The following is a 16,174-nucleotide window of genomic DNA, read 5'->3' as shown; positions in this document are numbered from 1 at the left end:
CAAAGCTCAGCACTGATCTCTTGTTTCCTAAGGAGTGAAGGAGCAGGTGACACACGTCTGCTGTCCTTCTGCTGTGACCTCAGGGCAAAGTGCAGCTATTGTTTTAAAACAACAGGGGGACTGCTGCTGCTGCTGCTGCACAACAACGCTTCATCTGAGAGAGAGCAGCATCTTAATGATGAGCAGCATGGAAGACGATAGCATCAGAAAGATAAATTCATCGATAACCCCTAATAGAAGATACATCTCTAAAAATGTTTTATACGATGTGTGTGACCAGCATGGGATGTTTGGCACATTCTTCAACACACACACACACACACACACACACACACACACACTGGCACTGTGTCACTTCGCCCTCCTCTGTGAAAACCGAGCCACTGCTGTAATCCTCAGGCTTTTCAGATTACTCTTGTTGGGGTCACATTCTACATCAACCTACAGTAGGTCAGCTTTCCACGCTGCGGCTAACAGCGTGCAGCACGCATGGTCACTCTGTCTGCACACGAGCCACGTATCACAGAGGAGCCTTTTCCTTGAGAGAAGCTGTCACTTTCCTCCTCCGTCTCCCTCTAAAATACTCACTCCATGTCCGACTACATATCTGTCCCTTCCCTGTGCAACGAGTAGCAGTCGATAATATCTGACTTTTGCATAGTGGACTGTTGAAAAGCTTCCAGAACTGTTGTTGTTTTAACAATTAAACCCTCATTTAAAAATAGAACACACCATGATGATCCATTCCAAGAATTGATCCTATTTTATGCCATTTAAGTGTGTATCTCTGTGTCAGAGTCCAGATCAGCACCGTCTGTGTGTGTGTGTGTGTGTGTGTGTGTGTGTGTGTGTGTGTGTGTGTGTGTGTGTGTGTGTGTGTGTGTGTGTGTCAAGTCTTGCCAGGCGGCTGAAATAGACTCCATGGGAGGGTGTGCTCTATCTCTCACAGGCGTCCGTTACAGGCCTGGCCACATCTGCAGCGGGCCAGCCATCTGCACCCATTGTCTAGGAGGCACAACACAGCCCTGCACGCATGGCTGCCTTCGTAAAGACAGGCCCTTTCCCCTCTGTCCTCCTCCGTCTCTCACAGTGTGATGAAAAATGACTTCTTAATCAGTCAAAGAGGACGACAGAAGTGCATCAAGAGTGAAGTAAACTCAATTTCAAGGTTAGCTTTTACAAAGAAGAAGAAACTTTTAAGGTTGGGGAAGGGCAGGCTTTCACTATCATTTAAATTCGGTTTCCCGATGAAGAGAATGAATCCAAACAAGCCTTCATTAGTCCCACATCAGCTATCATTTCACTTGTTTTTGTTATTATATGTCTTTTCTTAATAGTTTAGATTATGTTTGGAAAAGACGAGCAAAACAGCACACCCAGAGGAGTTGAGGTGAAAGACAGATTTTAAGGAAGACAAGAGCTCGAGGAACGCAACAATATTAAGGTAGTTAGGCTCAAACGGCCTCCAAACTCATAAATGTTTTGCTTTATCTTTTTAGCCACAGAAGTATCTAACTTGAGTGTCTGGGATGCATGTGACGCACACAAATGATGTTGAGTCTTATGAAGTAAATGCAGAGAGCCTATCCCCTTTATAGCCCCAGATTGTACCAGAAATAGGACCTAATATTGTCTACTGCCATTTTGCTTTCATGCTTTTCACTTTAAAAGTCTGCTCAGTTCAGACATGACTGCACACATGAAAGGCAGCTCTTATTTTTCATAATAATTCAGTTCATGCCCGCTGAAATAAAGCAGCATTGTTGCAAATGAAAGCAGGCATTATGCGTGTTATTTGTTATTCTCCTGCAGTATTGATAATGAGGATTTATTATGGCACAGTTGACAATGAATGCAATGTGCATGCGTTAGTGGGAGGGATTATCCACCAAGTAGGGCAAGTGGCTGAGGCTAAGGACTGCAATTCCATCGAGCCTAGTTCATTTCAGGCATCCGCTCAGTGCACAGACGGGACAAGGAGAACAGTCTCAGCACTGACTATTTGTCAAAGCCCCCCTAAAAAAATAGTCTGAAGTGAAAATGGTCAAATACATGCGACAGCACGGCGAGCTGAAACCCGAAGAGGTCCTGTCGGAGTCTGACGCGTCCATGGACCAGCAGGATTTCGGAGAGATGTCCGACTATTCTTTCAGCGACGTTTTATACTCCAAATGTTCCGCAATGGACCAAATCAGCACTTTTATGAAGAACGTGCAAGTGCTGCTCGATGCAGCAAATTACCTAGAAAATATCGAGAAGAACAGCGGAAGTAAGTAAACACGAGCAGTAAGGGGATATTAACACGTAATGCGCCGAGCAGACAACAATAGAGGCGAAGGCGACAAAAGACGCGCAGCGGACGGATGAACTGGCCCGAGCACATCCAATAATGTTTCACCTGCTTCTCAGCAAACTGTTGTCTATACACTCGTCAAGTGGGCTATCCTCGTTTGAAAATATGAGTAAATGTGGCTACATTTTGGAATTCAGGAAGCATTTGCATCAACATATTTTATTACAATAACCTGCTGCTAAATATCGGCTGTGCTCCCATTAAAGCTGGGACACATGCAGACCATGGGATACATTGAGAAAGGCTCGATTAAGTGTTTTCGTTATGATGATTAGGATTTCATGTGAACTTTCTTCTTAATAACTGTATACATTTATGGAGCTAAGACTCCATTTTCCAATAAAGCCTTTGCATTTTCCTACTTCCTTCTTTTATAATAATCCCATGGAAATATCGCCTCCCCTCGGAAATGCCGCATTTGCGGAACTTGTTGCATGAAGAAAAGATTAGTTTATGTCCTATTTCCTTTAGAAAGGTTTCATTCTAAGCCCTCCTCTCATTTACTGAGGCAGCTGCTGCTTCCTTGTGTGTGTTGTTCACATGGTTTCCACATGGAACAAATTGTCAAGTTTTCATTGGTCGGCAAACATGTTCCCAGCACGAGTCAGCTTCGACAGCCAATTACGCGAAGGGTAAAGTCTGACGTCGTATGTTACTGGGATAAAGGGTTTATGGGAACTGTAGGCCATTTTTGAGAATCAAGTGAGAATATGCTTCATCATGAGCCAGTTAAGTTACAAACTTGCAGCTTATCCTTACCACCCTTGTTTATTCTTAAAAAAAAAATGAAAACTTTATTACTAGAAACATGTTTTAAAATAATCTATAACAGAGAATTCTGTACTTCAATTTGCATTCAGTAGCCTAGATGATTCTTTATGGTCAAAATTCTATATCTTAAAATTTGTGAAAAATAAGGTCAGGCTAACATGCTAGTCCATGGCCTCAGGAGGCCTATTACTGAACAAACATGCTTAACATCTGTACAATCTAGGTAATCCTCTTGCTCTTTTTCATCACCAGAATGTGAGCATGGCTACGCTTCCACATATCCTGCAGGCCAAACAGCACATCAACAGAAACAACGTAAATTGAAGAACAGAAAATTTGATAATATTCACAATCGGTATGTACATGTCCTCATATACAAAGGAATATTTATGTTTAACTAAAATACTGTTTTTGTTCTTTTTACATATGATTTAACAATGATCTTTGAAACAAGCTGTGTGATACATTAGATGATTCCATCAGTGTGTTAATAATGTCAATATTTGGAAAGAATTTGATCTGTAAATATTTCTTATGTTAGATGATGCATTATTAGGGCTTGTTTAACAGTTTTGTCGATTCTTTTTTTTAACACAACAGATCAGCGCACAATGAACTGGAAAAAAATAGGTGAGTAATCTCAGACTGCAGAATTATGTGCATGTTTGTGATGGAAAACTGTAAAAAAGGAACGAAAGGGAGATGATGTGACTAGAGGGCAGCCATGTTAGATTCCATCTTACACCAATTATTGTTTAACATGTCATGGCTCAGCAAGTTTAAAATGTGCACAGTCATAACTGAATTTCTACAGGATTTAAGCTACTTCAGCAAATGAAGCACAAGTGGAGTCTATCTTCAAGAGCCAGCTGTCTTAAAATGGAGCTTAAAGCATAAAAACCCCAAACTTTCTTTGTTCCGCCATGTTTGCCTATCTTGCTGCTTTTGATAATTTTAAAACGAGATTTACTGTGGGCCCATGTACTAAATTTTTTATCATCTTGGTAATCCCAAATAACTTCAATAAGGCATTTTTTGGTTATCAACTACTTGGACATTCCCCTTTTGTATATTACAACAGTGTTCATTTTGCAAGGCAAATAAAAGGGAGTCGTGATGCAGCCTCAGTGGCAGCACTGTTCCTGGAGGACATGCAGACATCAGTCCTCAAGTCCCCAGTCAGCAAACGGGAACCGTCTGTTTCCAGACAACAGGACTCCTTCCTCCGAGATTCTCAACCGCAAACCTATCAGCAGCTTGTTCCTATTGCTTGAGGATGAGACTGCATCTCCCCCAAGCAAGAAACAAATGTCAGGACACATTTATTCTAAAATGAAGTGCCCAGTCTTAAAAGTGCACACTGTACATGTGAGAATACTGGTGAAAATAAGGTGAGAAAAAACAGGGTCCTTGAGAGGAAAGCTTATTTCCGATTGCACTTTTTTTTTTTTTTAATTCAAAATGGTGGCCAATGCAGAGTGAAAAGAAGACATCACGACTTGACCTACATTTTACTACATTATTTGAAGGAGTAGCGAGTGTCCTTTGGCTGCATGTGCATTCATCAGACCACACTGTAGGCATTGATGGATCAGAAAGAGGATCTTGGGCCAGACTGATCCATACGTAATTGCAGAGGAGTCAGATGATGTGGCTAGCTAGCAAAATGGATAAACAGATAAATCAGGTGCTTGAAAACCTTATTATTGAATGAATTTTATAAATCAGAAATAACCCTATTTTGTTTTCCTCAATGAGCATACTAATTCAATCTAATCCGCAGGAAACATTAATGTGTGTCTTTTTAATTGCATAGGATGCAAATACATCAGTATCCCAAGTTTTTTTCTGTTTCCTGTAAATTATGCCTTTTGTCTGGCTCACAGCACTGCGTGTAATCTGTCTAAGTTACTACCCCTCTTGATGTATCCCCTCCCACAGGAGAGCACATCTCCGCCTGTGTTTAGAGAAGCTGAAGTCACTGATACCTCTGGGACCAGACTGCAGTCGGCACACCACACTGGGACTGCTCAACAAGGCCAAAGCACATATCAAGGTGAGGTAGTCTAATGTAACCCCTGTGATGTTGTACCAGAAGACGGAGTAAGGACTTGATTATGTCCATTTTGAGATGTGCCTGTTGTGCTCACACATCCAAACTGTAAGATATCTACCTGCAACCATGAGTAAACGATGCCTGATATCAAATTGACAGTTATTCTAGATATGGAGTACTACAAAGGGTGACTTTGATACATATTGGATGGTCATGCGATCCTTCTGATACTTGTCAACGACTCTATTTGAATGGATAGTGATAGCATGCAGAGGCATGTCCAGACTTTTTGTGGACAGGGGTGGCCCAAACTGGGGCACTGACTTGTTCAGGGGTGGCCTGAAGTTCGTGTGCGCACACATCAACGAAGAGCATAAATGAACCCTTTCTGTTTACACTCTTCACCTGGGTTGGCCAATACAATTTTAATGGGGCCCCCACGCAACCCCTGGCCACCTCTCTAGACACAGCCCTGATAGCTGGCAAAGAGCCTTTACAGGAAAAAGAGTGAATTCGTCTTTTAGGAAAGAGAACATTTATTTTAGTCTTCTAGCTCTTACACTTGGCTCCAGTCTATTTTTAAAGTAAAAACCAAGGACAACATTCAGTTGAATTCCCATGAAGGAATTTTTGTAAAGTGAGGATCTAAAGCTTCCAGTTTGGATGTTCAAGGCAGGGTACTTAGGCCTTGAACCGGCCATAAATCCTGGATGAGAGACGCAAGGGCAGAGAGATGGTTGCAATGTATAATGTGAACAGCACTGAGAGTTTGTGTACATCTGAATGTGTGTGTGTGAATGTGAAGCTCCCCACGATGTATTTACACTGAGCATCTTGCACTTCTGCATCACTGCAACATAATGGTTTTACCCTACAGTTTGCCTCTGTGTGTTCACATTGCAGACAAGGGCAACAGACACACTGTAAATAAGCGGCTTTAGTTTTTCCTTTATTTTAAATGTTGCCTGGACTCCCATTTGTGTCTGCCGCATGTCTTTGAAAGTACTGGTTAAAGTTAATGTTAATTAGTTAATTAATATTACTCTGAGAGCATCGGCTTGAAGGAATTTAGAGGGGTCATACACAACTCCAAACTTTAGCTCCCCTGATGGCTTTAGCCTTAGCCAGAGCATTTTTGAAGAAATGGTAGATTTTTCTTTCTCAAGCCCAGTGTGAGCTGGATCCTGCTGCGAAGAACATTTCATAGATGATTGAGGGCTGCAACCCTCCTGGCAACATGGTGGGTGATGGGTAAAGCATCCATGCTGTCAACAGTTGCCTTTGGACTTCTGTGTTTGAAGTCCTGGAAATGTGGCTTCTGAATGCTGCTGGGATTTATTTTTAGAACCAGAGGTAGTAGTGTGAGAGTCAAAGGGCGGTGCAGGTGGAGCCAACATGCGTGTCATGGCTGGAGGATGTACGCAAACAAAAAAAACATATAACTGACGGGAAGAAATTGTTAATTAAGTACTATTCAAACAAATGTAGATTATACTTCAAGCCTATTTATTAATTTCTATTTAAGATTGTCTTTTAACATCGTCAAACATTTCATGGCACCTGTGCTTATTTATGCAGCTACAACAGTTTTATATTCAGGACTTGCTACATTGATACTGCTCATATATTGATAACAATTGTTGTTATAGGTATGAATGATGTGGATTCTCTGTTGTTATTGAGCCTCAAACTGCATCTTTAGAAATAATTTGTTGCTTGAAGTATGTAGGCTTTATCTTAAACTGCTATTGCTAAACCTCCAACATAACACAGCATATGGCTTCATTTCTGTGTCAATGAAAAACAGGATTTTTCCCCCCCTTCTATCCACCTCAAACAGAGACACCAGCTATTCCTCACAATTTTCCCACCAGCAATGAGCTGTCTCTGTATGTTGAATAATTTATTTCCAGTCTCAGGAAGCATCACGTTTGATGGTAGCTACAGCTCTATATTAACATCACTGCATATGAAAAGCTTACCATCCCCACATGCGTACGGTATGTAAATCCTGAGGCACATCTAGAGAAGTGTAGTCATAATGGTGACATGTAATGATATATTATTTAACAATGAATTTTAAACTTTGGGTCCCAAAGACACTAATACGCTTGATGGGTCTGAATCAAAACAGCTCAATTAACGTTTCTGTATTTCCGTCCGTCAGAAACTTGAAGAAACAGACCGGAGGAGTCAGCACCAGCTGGAGAACTTAGAGAGGGAGCAGAGGCACCTTCAAAGGCAGCTCGCCCAGCTGCAGACTCATGGAGACAGGGAGCGGGTCCGTACGGACAGCCTGGGCTCCCGCACCGACTCTGACCACTCAGAGTCTGACAGAGGTCAGTGTCCAAATCAGAACCTTAATGGAAGGACAAACTTTGTGTATTAGTTTAGTGCTAATCCACCAATATATACACTCACTTAATGATAGGTTATAGACTGGCATGATTAAAAAATATGTTTCTTTTGTGTGTTCGAGCAGAGGAGATTGAAGTTGATGTGGAAAGCACTGAGTTCTCCCATGGAGAAATGGACAGTGTAAGCACCAGTGGTGCCAGTGACCTAGATGACCACAGCAGCCGGCAGAGCACAGCCAGCGACGAGGGCTACTCCACCTGCAGTATAAAACTGGCTTTCTCTACTTGAACCACCAGCCTATACTTCACTTAAGCTGCAGTCTCTTATGGCTTTCACCTTTTAAAATACCAGCCTACAGCTCCATTCTCCCTTGCAGTTTAGGTTAATCGTCTTCAAAAGAACCAGCCTCAACCCCAGTCGTACCCGTCGAATCAAAGGTCTACTCCAACCCCAGAACCAGCCTTAAGTTCAACTCAGTCTATACGTTGAATAAATGTCTCCTTCCAAGAGCCACAGAGCTCTAATGCATCATTCTGAAATATTCAACTAAAAAGCCTCAAATTTCACTTCTCTGGCAATACACCCGTTTCCTGAATTTCCGTAACCAATCACCTGAATGTCCCTGGACACATTACCAGTTTGATCGACTTAACCTGCTCTTATTAGTGATTCTGTAGACCCATGGTCGCACCAGTCTCCAAAACTGAAGGGGAACCCCCACCCTTCGTCAAGTTTATCCTCTAAAACCAGCAAAAACACAAACACACCCAATACCAGCTAGAAGCTCACCATAAGGAAGCTCCATTTGCCTTGTAAAAACATTGCCCTTTTTTTTGGATTATCCAAATAACACTTCTTGTCAGTGGCAAGGGCTCCAATGTCTGCATTCCAAAATGTTTATTACACTTCTGTGACCTCTGCTTTAGGACCCACAGACACAACGGATTAATGTGGCGTCCCTTTCTCTTGACTGAAAAACAGTCAGATCCAAACTTGTGGTTAAGTCCACCCCTCTTATTCTAATTTATTTTGCATATAATGATAGTATTTATTTTTGGTCTATTTAATTCTACTTTAGCTAGGTCTCGGTCATGCTTGAATGAAAAAAGAAAACACTTTTTTTTCTCCTTTTTTTTTATACATTCACCAAACTACTTGATATAGAAGTAATCCCCACTGCTGCAAATCTTTCTTAATGGTATTTTGTTGAAAGAATGACAAAAATCTCTTTCACACTGTGTGCAAAATCCATTTTGATTTTAACAGTAATAAGCTATCCCACACTTGTCCAAGCACAAGGCTCAAGCAATAACGTGTCTAGATTTATTCTATCTTTAATGTTGGCTGTTTAGCACTCTATTGTCCGTCCAACACCAAACTGATGTTTTCCTAATTTTCCACTTGCTCCAGTAGTTAATAATCAGCTGTTTAAATGATTGTGATTTGAAAAAAACAAAAAACAACTATGGTGCATGTGTGTTGAATGTAGCTTGTCTAATCATGTTGTACTGTGCTTTGGATTGACAAGTCTTTAAAATTGTCTGTAGCATGAACAACATAAACACTACAGAACACTAATTTTGGTTTATACTTCGATGTTTAATACTGTATCCTTTTTGTATTGTAGCAGAAAGAGTCCAAGTTCAAATCCTTAAAATCTAAAGACTTTCACATCCCATACGTAATTCAAAGTATATTTGACACAGAGAATTGCACTGGTGACATGTTAAAATCCATTCAAACCAAATAAGACATTTCAATATGACCATATTTCAGTATTTTTCTGGTCCAAGTCCGAAGTAATCACCACCAAATTGTGTCTTAACATGGGTATATGACTCTTGCACAAAGTTCCTTGTTACAGGTCTTTTCACCCCCGCCCCCTTCCCCCAACCTTTTTTGGGAATATACAAAATGCACTATGAAAAAGACTTTTGTGAAGGAAGTATGTCAAAGCACACCCCAGAATGTTTTCTCTTGTGCTTAATCAGCCATCCAAGGTGACCTTTTGCAAAACCTGTGCTGCTGGTCCCCTGCTAGTACTTTGACTGAACTGTTACAGTTCCCGATGACTGTCCCTGGAATCTTAATAAACCTCTACCACCCGGACATCAACCTGTGTCGACTCCTTATGTATGTTGGTAAAACTACTGTAATTGTTCATTTATTACACTGGAACACTAGTGCTGTATCAGCCATCCAAGGTGACTATTCAAAAAACCACAGGCTGCTCGCTCTCTGCCGTTACTTTGTTACGGCTAATGGTGGTAAACGTCACTGGACTCAACTCATTAAGTTGAGGTCATATTATAGCAGATATGCAAAATACACTAGGTGAGTGAAATTTAAACTTCTACCACCCAGATCTAAACCTGGGTTGACTGTTGTATTTTAGCATATCTACAATTATTGTTCGGTTATATCTGATATTACAGAGGTTGTTGCCTAGTTGTTGCCTTGTGTTTTGTTTAAAGATATAAAAACAGTAACATGCAAATCATCAGTTTTGTAGTTAACGAGACCTGATTTATCTTTGACCAGGAGTTTAACATTAATCATGTCACTTAAATTAGAATCTGGGATATATTAACAGTTGCAGCATGCTGCTCATTCTCAGGATATAGCAGTGGTGCACGTGTGTTTTCTTTCACTAACAGGATGTGAAAGAGCCACGGACAAAATGTCATGTAAAAACAGGCAAACAAATTAGAAGCAAATATTGAAAAAAATGAAAACAAAACAATGTTTATTTCACCGTTGAATATATACAGAAATTAAAAAGGAAATTTAGCCGTCTCGAACACTAATATAAATATTCAGACTACCCACCAATGGGTGTGTTTAAGAGTCCAGCCTGAAATGCACACAGCAGATCTACAGATGGTTATTTATACACATATTTGTGGTTATTTGGCCTCATAGGATATAGACACAAATAGTAGACGCTACAGCTTTTCAACAACACCACTTCCTGTTTTTACACAACAGGTTTTCCAGTGCAGGGTAAAATCCCACCCGTTTGGATTTTTGTTGCTGTACCTACATAATATATAAGAAAACTACATCAATATTTTAAACAATGGTGTGCAAGCAATTCCTTTCAAAGCTTTCTGTACTTGACAAACTTAAATCATGTAGAAACACGATGGAAAGCACCGATACAGCTGGTACACAGTGGGTTATTTTATACATAATATAACAAGTCATTGTGGCATTAGATGTCTGACGTTGTATTTTGATGTGTCATTGTACTGTGTCATAGGCTTGTCTGCAATACCACATGTTCCCACTCCCACCTTTCCATTCACACTTTCTGGAGATGCAAATATGCTCCTCTTGACCTACAAAGAAAAAAAGAGAAGAAGAAATGTATCATTGGGAATATGAAGTGATTTTAATGTACAGATGAGATGATGGATAACCTTGAAGTTTATTATGAGAGACCTGTGCAACTAGTTATAGGTGTCTTAGTAACAATCAGTGATGTACTATCATTAAGTAGGGCTGGGTGACAATGGCCTAAAATCTTCTACTTTTTTCCACAACAAGCGATGAACTAATTTGATTTTTCCCCTTAAAAAAAATAAAATAAAAAAAAGGATAGAGAAATGGCTTTCATTTTAACAATAACATTTAACAAAAGAAAAATTAATTACACTTTGATTTATTACATAGCCTGAATTCAATAAATACTATTCAGTTTGTTCTCTTTTTCTCTTTCAAATGCACAACACGGACTTGTGTTACTATTTAATGGACTCGTAGCGGTTAGAGTGAAAACATTTAAAAGACATTACCATGTGCTGTTTATTTAATGCATTCATAACAAAGAACACGCACCTGTCCTTTCTTGTTCTTTGAGTAGGCTTTGTTGTTGAACTGTTGCCACTTTGATTTTTGCTCCTCTCGTTCTTGCTCCAATTCCTTCATCCTTACAACCTTCTTCTGGGCTTTCTTCTTCTTGTACTCTCTCTGCTCCGCAATCTGTTCCTTCCTGGAAAGAAAGACGAGCAAGAGAACCAAACTCACACGTGCCCAGGATGTAAAAATGCCATCAACACCTTCCAACAAACAGGAGGAACAGGGAAGAGCAGGAATATAGGTCATGTTTCCTTGGTAGATGCATAGAACTGAGTCGAAACATTCCTCATCTTTCAGCCAGTGCACACCGATCACTAGACAGCCATGATGTAGGCGCTGCACTTTAAATAAAAAGTTGAATTTCAAAGCATCGTCTGTCATCATGCTTCTCTGTTTGAATTTTAAAATAATTTATATAAACTTTATACTTTAAGAGATCATTTATTTGAACCTAGGGGAGTTTCATCGACTAAACAAATAAATGCTGTAACCCTTTATGGTTGGCATTAGAAGTGCCAGTCAGTTTAACAAATCAAACATATCCTTAACACTTTTAGAGCTTTGGAGAAAATCTAGAGAACACACCTCAACCCCCTCGTTCTTCTAGTTGTGAGTAAAATAACTACTTCTCTCAACATGAGAAAAAACAAAGATTGTTCTCATGCAATCTTCGCTGTGTGTCTTAGCAGGACTTCAGAATAGATTCATTGACATGGTTTTTCTTCATACCTTGATTTTGGCTTGCCCCCTCCATCTTCGTCAGACCGTTTCCCCTCCTCCACTAGTTTGAGGTTCTGAAGAGGAATCACTTCGGCGTTCCCGTATCCAGAGAAGGTTACAGCTGCGGTGCTGTTCTCCCGGTCTAGCTCTTCAATTTCAGCCTCATACACCCTGTCAAAGAATCACGTCTGTAAGCAGGTGAGTATGAGCCAAATACTCGAGCTCTACTTAAGATTAATATTCCACAAACTAACTTTTGTAAGCCTTAAGATCAAACATCCATCAGACAAAACAAAGGCAGATAGAGCATATTCTTTAATAGTGTTTAGGTCAAAAGCAACAAATATATTTTATGTAACAAATCCACACTTGTTCAACTGTCCTGATCCATAACACCATTATTTGAATGCGGACGAACAACTCAATTGGCCTTTGGTTTACATATGAATATTTTGTAGAGTAGAGGCTGGTGATACTCACTGTCCATCCTGACTCCACACAGCTAAACACCTGTCGCCCACTTTCCAGCCGAGCTTCTGGGGAACTGTGTCCGAGCCGTTGACACTTGAAGCACTGTCAGTGGGTTGAGAGCTGAGGAGATCTGTGGTTAAGTCTATGACTTCCTGTAACAGAGACCATCAAGAAAGCAGGTCAGACTTTCAAACATGTGTACTCAATTTGGGGACAACTAACCAAATGAAGCTTAAACGTTTGAAAAGTTAGAATCATCCTTCACAATCTGCAAACCTCATGACAAAGTTCGCAATAATCAGTAAAAATGATTGCAAATTGTAAGGTTTAGTTTTCACAAATATATGTTTAATAACTGGTTGAAATTAAGTTACTTCTTTATCATCCAATGATGAGATAAAAGTCTTCATCGATGTACAACATTGATACACAAAGAAAACAAACGTACCTGTAAGTCTTTCTGAAGTTTACGGAGGTCTTCATTGTCTTGGTCAGTAGATAAGGCCACTTCCACTTGTTGTAGCTGGGCTTTATAGCTACTTAACTGTTTGAGAAGGTCTTCAGACATCTGTGGTTTAATAAAAAAAAAACAGGTTTCTAGAAAAGTTGGCTAGCAGTAATTAGCACGCTATCTGAGAGACGGGTATACATCTTGAATTATTGAGCTGGCACATATTAGCAATGACTTCACCAATAATAGTTCACTCAAGTGTCATAACGTTAATGTAAAACAGGTGAAACCGTGTCTACTCGAAATGTAAAGGTGAAAAATATAATATGAGGCCCTACAATCACGTTAGCTTAATGCTACAGCAGTTAGCAAGATCCCTTGGCCTTTTCTTCGTCGACGTCCATATTACAGTCAAAACAGAGTTACGAGCAGGACATGTACAATCATTAAAGTTGGCTGGTGTTTTCTCTTACCTTTATATATGAGCTGTTGACCAATAAATACCGCAGGCGACTCGATTGTTTGCTAATACGACTGCTTGAAAGAACAACGGTGCACTCGCCTTCATCGGATACACAAAGATCCCACCGGAAACCCGTAAAAGCTTTTTCTCGCGACAAAATCCGAAGATCTCGTACCCAGGGAGAAACAGCTCGTGAGCGTCGCCCACAGCAGTGCAAATGAATTTAACATTTATTTTAATATGATCTATATTGATTTGACATGAAGCTTTAACAAAGAGGAGGAACAAAACAATATTCAGACCAAGATGTGGACATAGTGGATGTATTAACACTTGATTTAAAATAGCAAAATTTAATACAGGCAGATGTCACCAACGTGGACTAGAGGGAACATGACAAACTACACTGTCAGAAATATAACAGATTAAAAAAAAAACAAGCGAAGTATGAATACGTTTGGATTGAAAAAAAAAAATCTACAAAAGAACCAGAATGGTTCATTTCAGTGTGTTAATCTTTCTTTTTAATTTTCTAATTTACAAAAAATGGTAAAGATTAGTTGTGATCCACACTAGATGGCAGAAATGCTTCAATTTTGTTGTTTGACAACAGTAACAAAAACTCAAAGATGAAAAAGAAGCCATAGACGTGTAGCTTTGATATACAAAGCTTAAGTTTGGGAGTCTATTGTTGAAGTAGCCTACAATCAGTCAATGACATAAGTTTGTTCCTCTAGAGAGGGGCGACAGAGGACAACAGGGGACTGTTTAGATACCTTTTATTGGCAGATTGTAGTGGACAGAAGGGAACTTAAACCTGCATTATATAGATTAAGTAAGGAGTTTTTCATGTTGCTGTTTTATAGTCGAGCAGCAGAATTTTGAGTTTGATATGAGCAGTAACCGGAAGTCAGAGTAGAGAGATGAACAGTGGAGTGACACACTCTTTTAGATAAGTTGAAGACATGTCATGCTGCTGCATCATCTGCATGGGTTTGATAATGCATGGAGAAAGACATCAATGCGGGAATTTACAAGAGCATGTACCAGGAGTAGTGTAGCATGTTCTGACAGATAAGGTCTGATCTTCCTAATGTTGTTCAGGACGAAGTCACATGAACGGGCATTCAAGGTAACTTGAACTCAATCTTAGAAAGGTAACAGTTATAACCACAGTGAGGCCTCCTCAGCATCATGTTTAATCAATCAATCAATCAATCTTTATTTATATAGCGTCAATTCATAACAGGAGTTATCTCAAGACACTTTACAAAAGCAGGTAAAGGACCTTACTGTTTGTCTGTTAACATTAACAAAAGAGCAGGTAACAAGACCATGCTCATTGTTATGTTTACAAAAAGCAGGTAAAGGACCTTACTTATGGCTATATTACAAGAGCCCAGCTTAATCTGTCACATGTTTAGTTAGTTAGGCTTCATTGTTGACAAAGTTGAAAGTTTAAAATTGCCAAACTCATAAGGGCATGTTCAAAAATGTCTCTAAGTCATTTATTCATCTGATGTTTCATAAATGACAAACATTGTTATTTGCATGTCAATAATGAATATATATTCAATATTTGGTTCCATTTTTTGGTGTTTTCTGAAAAACCTGGAAAAAAATGGCATCGTCCGTTATTTTGGGACGGTGACGATATACGTCACATCTTGCATCCCTTCCCCATCTTTTTTTCCTTTTCATTTCAAATACTGCTCTTGCTGTTCTCTTTTGCCATCACTGATTTATCCCCTTGGTAGGGCCCAGATGGCTGTGATGTTCTTTGTCGATGCAGAGAGCAATTTTGATTTCAGAATATATGAGAACATTTGGCTCATCAAATGGAGCTAGAAAAATAGTCAATAGACTGTAGCCTTCTTGCAATTCATAGAAATTTAATAAAACCACTAAAGATATTAGGCTACTTCTATGAATCCAAAATGCTGTTAGAGTCATAATCAGCCAAATGCTTTCAGGGTCTGACAGAAACACTAAATTGCTGTTAAATCTCTAGCAGCGGAAAAAACTCCACCCACTCCTCTTTTCACTGAGGTGAAGCCAGCATCACAGATCCCAGCGTCAGATCAAGATCATATAAAAGACAGCCTCGACTTCAGTCACAACAGATGAAAAAATGCTTCCTAAGCCAGGACTTTCTGCAATGTAAGTCTGTTTAATGAAATATCTACAAAGGGAGTTAACTGCAAGATTTTTTTTTTCCGTGAAGGTTAGTGGATGAAGATTTTTTTTTTTTTCTGAAGAATAGACCTATAACTTTTCTATTCCATTCGGTAAAATGAAAATTTGGAATAAACCAAATCATCCCTTTTGATTGTTTTTTTTTCCCTTTTTCTTTTTTTCAGTGTTTACACTTAACTTCTTTTTCCATAACAGCGCTGCTTTTCACGCTACAGTGTTCTATAATTTTAACAACGGGGTTTGCCTACGGCGCGACGTATGGAACGAAGCACAGAAAGGAGCAAGCGGGACGGGAAGTTAGACACCGATACAACATTAAAAGCTCCGGTTGATTTTCAGAATAAAACAGTCAATTTAGAAGGTTCAGGAAAACGACCGTAAATGTGTTTGTTTATCCGTTTATACCACACAGGCCTACAATTAATTTGTTTGCGCACTGCAGCTATCCGTCTGTGACCTCCGAGCTGCGGACTG

General features: G+C 39.7%; 2 protein-coding genes across 2 annotated transcripts; one reads left to right on the top strand and one right to left on the bottom strand.

Annotated features, from left to right (window-relative positions):
• The first annotated feature begins 1,888 nt into the window (after positions 1-1,888).
• On the top strand, positions 1,889-9,647 carry mxi1 (max interactor 1, dimerization protein). The gene is made up of 6 exons (XM_079362889.1): positions 1,889-2,269; positions 3,377-3,479; positions 3,725-3,754; positions 5,066-5,180; positions 7,348-7,519; positions 7,663-9,647. Exons 1-6 carry the CDS (start codon positions 2,041-2,043, stop codon positions 7,824-7,826), a joined length of 813 nt encoding a protein of 270 aa, XP_079219015.1. The 5' UTR covers positions 1,889-2,040; the 3' UTR covers positions 7,827-9,647.
• Positions 9,648-10,260: 613 nt separating this feature from the next.
• On the bottom strand, positions 10,261-13,670 carry smndc1 (survival motor neuron domain containing 1). The gene is made up of 6 exons (XM_079362890.1): positions 13,515-13,670; positions 13,039-13,158; positions 12,600-12,742; positions 12,129-12,290; positions 11,379-11,532; positions 10,261-10,879 (listed from the first exon to the last, which is right to left on the bottom strand). The coding sequence occupies exons 2-6, from the start codon at positions 13,156-13,158 to the stop codon at positions 10,742-10,744; spliced, it is 717 nt and encodes a 238-aa protein (XP_079219016.1). The 5' UTR covers positions 13,515-13,670; the 3' UTR covers positions 10,261-10,741.
• Between the last annotated feature and the right edge of the window lie 2,504 nt (positions 13,671-16,174).

This window comes from Symphodus melops, assembly GCF_947650265.1.
Source record: "Symphodus melops genome assembly, chromosome: 15".
Classification (NCBI taxonomy): domain Eukaryota; kingdom Metazoa; phylum Chordata; class Actinopteri; order Labriformes; family Labridae; genus Symphodus; species Symphodus melops.
This window is presented reverse-complemented; position numbering and strand designations above follow the sequence as displayed.